Source organism: Apis mellifera, linkage group LG10 (genome assembly GCF_003254395.2).
Source record: "Apis mellifera strain DH4 linkage group LG10, Amel_HAv3.1, whole genome shotgun sequence".
In the NCBI taxonomy this organism is placed as follows: domain Eukaryota; kingdom Metazoa; phylum Arthropoda; class Insecta; order Hymenoptera; family Apidae; genus Apis; species Apis mellifera.
In genome coordinates this window covers 11,230,915-11,241,189 of record NC_037647.1, presented here as the reverse complement: position 1 = coordinate 11,241,189, position 10,275 = coordinate 11,230,915, and the positions used below count along the sequence as shown (strand labels likewise).

At 41.9% G+C, this 10,275-nt stretch overlaps 2 protein-coding genes across 5 annotated transcripts; both read right to left on the bottom strand.

Annotated features, from left to right (window-relative positions):
• Nucleotides 1-104: 104 nt before the first annotated feature.
• Nucleotides 105-4,086, bottom strand: LOC100577165. Of its 4 annotated transcripts, none has more exons than XM_016914235.2 (11): nucleotides 3,953-4,086; nucleotides 3,705-3,872; nucleotides 3,373-3,505; nucleotides 2,571-2,713; nucleotides 2,164-2,290; nucleotides 1,545-1,656; nucleotides 1,410-1,471; nucleotides 1,229-1,354; nucleotides 982-1,110; nucleotides 831-914; nucleotides 105-758 (listed from the first exon to the last, which is right to left on the bottom strand). In XM_016914235.2, exons 3-11 carry the CDS (start codon nucleotides 3,444-3,446, stop codon nucleotides 587-589), a joined length of 1,029 nt encoding a protein of 342 aa, XP_016769724.2. In that variant the 5' UTR covers nucleotides 3,447-3,505; nucleotides 3,705-3,872; nucleotides 3,953-4,086; the 3' UTR covers nucleotides 105-586. The 4 variants fall into 4 exon arrangements, with proteins under 4 accessions (XP_016769724.2, XP_026299000.1, XP_026298998.1 ...); XM_026443215.1 differs by having other exon boundaries at nucleotides 3,722-3,872; XM_026443213.1 differs by lacking the exon at nucleotides 3,953-4,086 and having other exon boundaries at nucleotides 3,705-3,938.
• On the bottom strand, nucleotides 3,991-7,543 carry LOC113219050. The gene is made up of 6 exons (XM_026443377.1): nucleotides 6,936-7,543; nucleotides 6,655-6,841; nucleotides 6,397-6,545; nucleotides 6,218-6,292; nucleotides 4,790-5,413; nucleotides 3,991-4,020 (listed from the first exon to the last, which is right to left on the bottom strand). The coding sequence occupies exons 1-6, from the start codon at nucleotides 6,993-6,995 to the stop codon at nucleotides 3,991-3,993; spliced, it is 1,125 nt and encodes a 374-aa protein (XP_026299162.1). The 5' UTR covers nucleotides 6,996-7,543.
• Between the last annotated feature and the right edge of the window lie 2,732 nt (nucleotides 7,544-10,275).

The window sequence follows — 10,275 nt, the reverse complement described above, 5'->3', positions numbered from 1 at the left end:
TCCCACTTTCTCACGATCGAATCCGACTAACCTAATTTATTCGAAATCGAAATTGTTTTGTCTCTATCCCCATTCTCTCCCTCCCTCTTACTTAGTTATTTAAGATATTCGAATTTTAATAAATATTTCCCTTCGGGATAACACACGGAGGATAGTATGTTTCGAGTATGTGCTTGAGCGCATGCGCGCCACACACACACACACACACACACTACACAACTACCACACACGTACACGCATACATGCGATGATGCACGACACGCGGATGAACACTGGCAACGTGCGTCGATCCACGACACGAATGGATGTAATTGGACGATGCGACCGCGATACGCGCATGCGCGTAAACGTATCGCCGACGTATCGTTGGCGATAAGGCGCGAGGAAAAGAAAAAGTTTTGTACACCGAGGCAACGATTTTGATTTTTACTTCATGATTCATATTTCAATTACATACTCGTTTTTATTTATATAAATCGTAATGTGTGTAATGTAATGATCCTCTTCCCCTCTTATATTATTCCTTCTTTTTCCGTTCCATTCGAGGATTTATTTTTATCGAAGAAAGAGGGAAACGGACGTGGAATTATCGGGGACGACACCTAGTCCCCATCATTTTCCAATTTTGCAAGAATGGCCTGTACTTCTCCATCATAAGCTCCCGACGCTTGGCCATTTTCTTGATCTTCTCCAATTCCTTGAATATGTTGTACACGCTGCTATCAGGCCTTATGTGGATCGGATCGTCGAACTTGCATCTATACAGCGAGCAAAAGATTTTATTATTTCGACGCATTATCAGAACGTTACGTCACAATTTTCATACTCACTTCAGCAAACTAAATTTCACCCTCATGTCTACGAAATAGAATCCCACCTCCTTGGTCAAATTTAATATAGTGCCGAGCTCTATTCTAATAAAATAATTCAACCTCAGTTACGGACGAGTTTTGTTAAAATTTACAGAGATAGACACGTTACCTGACATTTTTCGTGTTGGCGAGGAATCGAAGGGTGACGGTGCGCCTATTCAAGATTTTCAGACTGATGTGATCGTTCATTCGCACGAAGATCGGTTTCAAGTAGCACGCATCGCTCGAGTAAATTTGCCTGTCGAATCGCATTTCTCGTTATTATTTCTCTCAATTCCTTCGTTATTATTACGGAACGGAAATTTGGGAAATCGGATCGCGATTAAATAAGACAACAAAAGAACCCCTCCACGTACTCGGACTCGGCCTCCCGCACCCTCCTCGCCTCCTCTTCCTTCTCGTATTCCACGTCGAATCTCACGTCCTCGGAAGACTTCTTCTCCTTGATTCGCGAAACGACCAAAGGCGTGTCCACTTTGTTGCTGCGCGCAAACGAGAAGAATCAACGTGGCTCCCTCGATCAAATCTCATCCTTACCTCCTGAACACCTTCATCGTCGGCGGGTAAAAGTATTTCTCCAAATGGACCGAGGATTTTTCCTGCGAAAAGAGAAGGGATGAAGAGAGGGTCGAAGAGATATCGATTAATTTAATCGATAAAAGAATAACCCACCACGTACACGTTCTCCAGTATCGGCGTCTTTTCGTATATGTCCCACCTCCACGTGAGGGGGATGCCGGTCGGATTATCCTTCCAAACACCTCCGATCTGATTGAACGAAATCCTTGAACGAGAAAAACGAAATGTTTTATCATTTATCATCGGATTATTTTAAGTTTAAAAGAAAAATATAGAGAAATATGAATTTTTTTTTTGAAATCTTGGGAGTTTGGATTACATTGAAATCGAGGAAAGGGGATTAATGAGAATATTGAGAAAAAATCGTTATTTCACGAACAGATTATCGTTAAAAACTAACGATCGGAATTAATTATCGAAAAAGGGAGATTGGGAGAAGGATAGCTCGTAAAGATTAGTTTCTAATTTCTAAAAAAAGATTGGTAATCGAAAAGGAATATTTAAGAAATAAACAAAATTGAATTTAGAAAGCAACAATTTCATTTACGATTTGAAAGAAAAAATTGACGAATATTTAATCGAAAAGAAAGAGATAAAATTGCGGAGAAGCAATTGTTTTTTCTTTCATTAGGGAATAGAAAAGTGGCGAAGAGAAGGAACGGTGAGTCGATTAAAAATTGCAGGGGAGGGGATGGATTCTTTTCACACGGACCTCGTCCCACCTTCCTCGTCGAACACGGCTCCGTTCCCCATCGTGTCGAATACGGCGATGATCTGGGGCCTCCTCTTCACGCCCATGAAATCTTTGCCCCCTGGGCTGAATACAGTATACATATCGTCTTGAAACCGATTTTTCCGATCATTCCTTTTTTCCCCCTCCTCTGTTCCTCTCGTCGATCAGGGTTGCCGAAAAAAAAAAAAATAATTCATCGATTTTCCTTTCTCTCTCTTTTTTTTTGGCAGCCCTTTGGCACGATCGATCATCCCAGCTGAAGGTTCATCGAAATGGAAATTTTTCAAAAGAATTTTCCAAAAAATGGACTCGTGTCTTCGTTCAATCTTCAACGAGATTATCGATTTGTCTCAAACAGGTATAATATGGTAAGTTTTGATAATTACAGTCTCGCTCCGGCGGCCCGCTGAATTTAATGGCAAGGCTCCCGTTCGGATAATATATCTCCGCCGATCTTGAGCCGGAGAAATTCATGAAGACCCGCTTGTCGTTGTAGTACAGCCTTCTCTCGAGCCTGTATTTCTTGAACCTGTTGGTGTTAATTACAATTGTGAGAATCGTGGAACGAGTGAAAGTTATAATAATTCGCAAGTTCGAAAGAGAGAAGAGATGGACATTTTTTCGAAGAAGAAAAAAAATGATAATTCGTTCGACGAGGGTTTCAAATTCGCTTTCTTTTCTTTTTTTTCTTTTTTCAATGCTACGTTGCTCTCGTCCTCCCGCGAGATATCACTCGTTAATGGGGACGAGGCGTTGAGGAATCGTCGATACGGCCATCGGCAACACGGTAATCCTCGAGCTGGCGAAATCAAATTCGCCGATGCATAAAATTTAACGAGCTGTTTCACGTGATCGAATTCCACGGATGACGAGTTTGCTCGATCGAAACCATATATATATATTTAATCTTGGATATATCTCGAATCTTAAGGTTACATTTCGAAATTGTGATAGATGAAAAAAGGAAATGGAAGAGATTGCAAAGAGTTTGTTTTAAATTTAGTTTTAATCAGGAAGGAACGTGCAAAGTCGGCCGTCGTAATAAATCATCGGGGACCCGTTTTAATATTCATTAAAACGTTAATTAATTCCGTTTAAAACCGTATAAGAGGAGGAAGGAGGAGGAGGTGGAGGAGGGAATCAACGATTCGATTTCAAACTTGCCAAGTACAATGTTGTACAACGTACCAATCGAGATGAGGTTTGGCAGGATTCGTTTGATACTCGATAACTTTCCTCATGATTTTGGAAACGGGGAGCATGGTCCAGCCGAGCTTCACGTACAGCGGGTTTGATAATTGGTACTTGATCGTGGTGTCCTCTGTAACGTAGAAATTTCAACGCGAGGGCTCGCGGATAACCTCGAGCAGCTCTCGAAACCGCGTTACATTCGCGATACACGACGAACGTGGTTCCCTCCCCATTCAATCGATTCGATCGATCGATCGATCGATCGAATCGGAAATTTCGAAAGCAAAAAAAAAAGGAATAATTGTTCCATTCATCCTTAACCGATTTACCAATCGGCTTCTCGTACACTTTCACCACTTTCTTGTAAGGGAACAGGATCGGCTTCACGATCGGCTTCTTCACCCTGATCAATTCGATTTCTTTCTCCCGCTCCTTCTTCACCAATTCTATTATCTCTTTCTCGTCATCCACTTTCTCGGCCGATTTCTTGATCTCAACTGAAAAACAATTCGACATCATCGTCCACAAAAATTTTTCCAGGAAAAAAATATATTTACTCAAAAAAGAAAAAGCTTACCCTTTTTCTTCTTCTTATCCTCCTCCACCTCCTCCTTGTTAAACTTGTAAGTCACCTTCTTCCCCTCGCTGTCGAAATCTATCTTCTTCTTCTTCCTCGTCTCCCCCTCCTCCCCCACCTCCCCCCTCTTCTTCCTCGGACTCTTGCCCCCCTTTCGACTCCTCCCGCTCGCCATCCCTCCTCCTTCCTCCTCCTCCACCACCTCCACCTCCTCCTCCTCCCCCTCCTCCTCCTCGCGTTCCTCTCGCGCCCTCCACCCTCCCCCTCCCTCCTCCTCGAGCTCCTCCCTCCCCTCACCTCCTCCTCCTCCTCCACCTCCCCCACCTCCCTCCTCCTCCTCGCGTTCCTCCCTCGCCCTTCACCCTCCACCTCCCTCCTCCTCGAGCCCCTCCCTCCCCTCACCTCCTCCTCTTCCACCTCCCCCACCTCCCTCCTCCTCCTCGCGTTCCTCCCTCGCCCTTCACCCTCCACCTCCCTCCTCCTCGAGCTCCTCCCTCCCCTCCCCTCCTCCTCCACCTCTCCCACCTCCCTCCTCCTCGCGTTCCTCCCTCCCCTCTCCTCCTCCACCTCTTCGCCCTGCCCTCTCCTCCCCCTCCTCGCCTTGGTCCTCCTCCCCTCCTCCACCTCCTCCACCTCCTCCTCCCTTCCCCTCCTCCTCCTCGGGTATCCTCTCCTCCCATCCTCCACCTCCTCCACCTCGCCCTTCCTCCCCCTCCTCGCATTGGCCCTCCTCCCCTCCACCTCCTCCTCCTCCTCCCTTCCCCTTCTCCTCGGGTATCCTCTCCTCCCCTCCTCCACCTCCTCCACCTCCCCCCTCCTCCCTCTCCTCGTGATGGCCCTCCTCCCATCCTCCATCTCCTCCTCCTCCTCCCTACCCCTTCCCTTCCTCGGGTATCCTCTCCTCTCCTCCTCCACCTCCTCCACCTCCCTTCTCCTCCTGGGACTCCTTCCTCCCCTCCAATCCTCCTCCGCCTCGACCCGCGGCCCCCCGGCGTCCCTGTACAACCCCCTCCTCCCGGTCGCCTTCTCGGCGAACGCCCCCCTCCTGTCGGTGTCGGGTCCCTCCCCGTCCCGCGGCCTGCGTCTTGCTCCCTCCCCATCGAGGTCGCGGCCCAACCCCCTCGAAGTCGAAGAATCCGGGAGGTATTCCTCCGGGGAACGGGGGATCCCGTCCCTCCCCGAAATCCCCTCGAGGGGGACGCGGAGCCCGTCGCACGTGTCGGCCCCCCTCCTAGGGACCGAGTCCCTGCCCTCCTCGTGTCGATGATCCCCTCCCGCCCTCCTGCACACGGGCGGGTGAAGATTCGACGGCCTGTACGCCCCCCTCCTGCCCCCTCCGGTCGCCTCCTCCTCGGTCTCGGCCGAGGACCGGGTCCCCTCCTCGGTGTCCAAGAATTGCTCCTCCCTCAGGGATCTGGGATCCTTGCGCGGGCCCGGGTCCCGCGCCTCTTTGCTCGCGTCCTGTTTCGTTTTTCGAAGGAAGGGGGGGCGGGTTCGTGAGGATCGATTTGATTCGAGAAAGCGCACCTTTCGTCACGACAGTATTGGAGAATTTGTTCGATCGTGATCGAGCGGTGAGATTCGTTGGTTTGGTTTCGAGGAACGAATGGGTTAATGAGGGTACACGCTTTTTGGTGGGGAATGGAAAATGTTAGTCGAAGATATATTGTGCGTATTAAATATGGATATGTTTTTCGATTGATTCTTAAAGTGAGAGAACTTTGTACATTTATACACGAGTAAGTTTTAATCGATCGATAAATAAGTATCTATTGCGCGAAAGAAATTTTGAAGTTTAACTAAACTGTATTTTTATCTATGTTAATTCGGTAAAATGACTAAATGAATAAAATATACTTGTTTGAAAAAGTGTACGTACAAGGAACTACCTAAAGACCGAGTATATATTTGCCTTGATTTGGTATGATTTTTTTCTCCATATTTATTAACATAGTTACAAGATTTTAAATAATCAATCTCTAAATTGCTCTTTAATTTTTAGGCTAAGTGTAAATTTCATCTCGATATTATCGATATTCTTGGAATTATTCCAATCTTAATTTTTTAAAAAGAAGCTTCTCGTTGTAAATGAAAAAAAAAAAATATATTACTTACTTTCCTGTTCCTTTGTTACAGATGAAACAGTTGTAACGATCGTTAAAAAAGCGTGTACGTATGCGAGAGAATGCCAAGATGGCGTCGAAAAAGCGCGCGAATTTCAAAACTGTTGTAACGAAAGGGCAAAAGTGAAATCGTGAGACTGACCGATATCGATTGACGGAGGACCCACTCGATCCGGATGTTGTTGAACTTGAACGCCTCCTCGCAGCAAAACGTGCCCTGAGAGGTGCGCGAAATCAGAGAAGCGGAGAAACAATCGATTCGAATTAAGAGAGGATTGAAAATGAATTTTTTCGATCGAGATACGATTCGTATATACGTACCCATTGTCGACTGGTTTCGACGATAGCGCCGTTGCAGAATCTGCATATCCTGAGAGAAGGGCAGGATTTCGACCTTTTCTCGCTCCAGTCCCGAATAAAGTTGTTTACGAGGTTCAGTGTCATCTTGATTTGCGAGGTGTCGAACGATTCTGAGGAAACGACGCGAACGAAATGAAGGAAAAAAAAAAAAAAATCCCAACTTTATCCAGTTTATAAATTTTTTCGTGAAAGAAAAAAAGAAAAAAAACATTCGATTACCTTCCAAAGTTTGGGAAGGGCAAACGAGCTTCCTCACTATTTCCTTGAGCAGAAGCGACAAAATTTGAATTTTCTCCGACATCCTGCACGGCGTCAACCTTTCCAAAATGTACAACACGTCCTTTATCCGGCATATAATGTTCTCGATGTCGTTAGGGTTTTGTAGACACAACAGAATCACGTCCATCTGTAAGAGAAGGGGAGGGGAGGAATGGGCGGAGTCTTTTTAGGAAGAAGAAAACGTTCGAAAACGTTTCCTTTCCTTCCTTCTTTCCGCTCACTTTGCGAACCACCTCGTCCGGCAGAACGTCAAAGTCTTGACACCGAACGCATGGGGACATGTCTTGGTAGAGATCCGATTGCTGGCATTTCTTTTTCAACACGCTCACGCAGATTATCGATGCGGTCGAGGCGGTAACAACGTCCAGAGCACCGTGCAAAGGGATCGACTCGTAATTAATCGCGAAACACTTCTTCGAATGGAACCTGTATTGTAGATTTTTATTTTTCAACGAACGCGTATATTTATATTTTCAAGGGGGGACGAACTTGTAGAAATCGACGAAATTTTTCAACAAACGATGAGCCCTCGTGAAAACTTCCAATGCCAAGCTCAGCCATTCCGAGTCTTCGCACAATTGCGACTTTCGATACAGGCAAAACATCGTTGCGAACGATATTTCTTTCCTTCTTTCTCTCTTCTCTCTGTCTCTTTTTTTTTAGATCTTTTCGCTTTAAAAATAAAGCTCTGCTGCTCGAAAATGAGAATTGTTCGATACTTGTCGTTGAATTAACCGATGGATCGACGGGTATGAACGGTTTCGTTGCAGTCGAAATATATGGGATACGCGAAATCGTTTTTACCGACGAGCAACCAAGCTTGGCCCCTCGATAAATGTTTTTTCGAGAATCGCGCGTCGAAACAACCGAAGCCGGAATCAAACCCAGTTTATTTCTCTCGATCTGCGACCGGCAATCAATCAATCGCCGCGATAAATCGTCATCATCGTTCCTCTCGACTTCGCTTTCATCGCACCACGTTTTTGACGCGTGACAAGTGACGACGTCCGCCGTGTCGCGTGAAGTAAGCAGCGCGTGGCAGCACCGCGTATCGATATTTCACGTCCGTCTCGACCAGTCTCGTTCCCTTTATCGCGCGCCAAATTCGAAACGATGCAAGATTGATTCGCGATTCGGAAGAGCTCGAGAGAAGAGTTTTATCGTTATAAAGGATCTTGAAGGAAAGGAGGATGCTTTTTCGAGGATTTCTCTTTTGGAATATTATAATTAGGGATGGCCCGTGAATTTCATTGCGCCTTGTGACGAAATTGAAAATTTTAAAAATTTCGAAATTATTTTCTTCTTACGATAAGTAAAATATTTATTCGGATTCCACGTTTATCTTTAAAATTAACAAATTTATATTACGGTTTGTAAATAGACAAACGAATTTTTATTTTTTTAAAAATTGATTGCTCCCTACACGCAAATAGTTAAAACGGTTAATTAGATTCTATCTTTTAGATGTCGTTTAGATGTAAATTTCCTTGTCCAACGAATATTTATTTTTTTAAAAATAAAATTGATTGCTTTCTACATCCAATAATAAAATATATTAATTACATTCTACGTATCTATCCCTGTAATAAATTTCACAGGATCCGGTCCATATATAAATCAACGTTGGCCAACCAAAAACATTAATTTCCTTTTACAAAAAAAAAAAAGATAAAAAAATCGACGAGATCTCGTTCCTTCCTTAAATCTTCCCTTCGACGAGACGAAATAAATGTAAAATTGCGAGACAATTACAATTATTTTTCTGTACCTCGCCAAGGATACATAATAAAGGAAAATTGTGCTCGTTCGAAGGGATATGGAGGGGGAAGTCGAACGGGCCACGCTCAAAGGCTTGTTTAACCTTACATTTCCACACGTGTGACACGTCATGTGGAACTTGCGGCGAAATGCTCGTCTTGTTTTACCCTAAAATTCCGCGATAAAGAGTAAGAGTGGAGGGAGGGAGGGGGGGGAGAGAGATGCACTCGGGGAGGGGCTTTAAAAGGGATTGCTCGTGATTAAAACAAAGATGCACGCCTCCTAGACACAAGATTCATAATGGATTCTCGCGAAATGTAATTTTAGTTAACGTTGTTACGTTTCTTTCCTTCATCGTTCAATTCGTGCATTGAAATTATTAATCATCGAAATATATGGAATTGTGATATTTTTATATTTGAGACAATTTTTGAAATTCTCTTGTTGTTAAAATATTGTTTTTTATCATCGATGTGATATTGAAAATTAACATCTCTTTCTTTCTTGTAATTTTTTTTTCACAAAGTATTCACAAATTTCGAAATTTGAAATTCTCTTGTTGTTAAAATATTGTTTTTTATCATCGATGTGATATTGAAAATTAACACCTCTTCCTTTCTTGTAATTTTTTTTCACAAACTATAGAAATTTCGGTGTATTTTGGAATCATCGAAACACATGGAATTGTGATATTTTTATATTTGGCAAAATTTTTATCATATTCGAAATTTGAAATTCTCTCATCGATGATAAAAAAAAATATTTTAACAACGATATATTGAAAGTTAACACTCTTCCTTTTTCTCTCCTAAATTTTTTCCGCAAAGTATTCACAAATTTCGAAATTTGAAATTCTCTTGTTGTTAAAATATTTTTTTTTTATCATTGATATGATATTGAAAATTAACACTTCTTCCTTTCTTGTAATTTTTTTTCACAAACTATAGAATAGAAATTTATATAATAATATAGAAATTTCGGTGCATTTTGGAATCATCAAATTGTGATATTTTTATATTTGGAAGAATTTTTATCATATTCGAAATTTAAAATTCTCTCGTTGTTAAAACATTTCTTTTTATTATCCATGTGATATTGAAAATTAACACCTCTTTCTCTTTTATAAATTTTTTTCACAAAGTATTCACAAATTTCAATGCAAATTTTGTAATCATCGAAACTGGAATTGTAATATTTTTATGTTTGGCAGAATTTTTATCATATTCGAAATTTATAATAATAATTGAAAAGGAAACCACTCTTTCTTCTCTTGTTGATTGAATAAAAATATTTCTTTTTATCATCGATGTGATATTGAAAATTAACACCTCTTCCTTTCTTGTAATTTTTTTTCACAAACTATAGAAATTTCGGTGCATTTTGGAATCGTCGAATTGTGATATTTTTATATTTGGAAGAATTTTTATCATATTCAAAATTTAATTGAAAAAGAAACCACTCTGTCTTCTCTTGTTGTTAAAATATTTTTTTTTATCATCGATGTGATATTGGAAATTAACACCTCTTCCTTTCTTAATTTTTTTTTCCAAACTATATAAATTTCGGTGCATTTTGGAATTGTGATATTTTTATATTTGGAAGAATTTTTATCATACTCAAAATTTGAAATTTTCTTGTTGATGAATAAAAATATTTCTTTTTATCATCGATGTGATATTGAAAATTAACACCTCTTCCTTTCTTTAATTATTTTTTTCCCAAACTATATAAATTTCGGTGCATTTTGAAAATTATTTTGCGCATTTAATCTTCTCACACTGCATTCGCATCCAGTCGACGAAT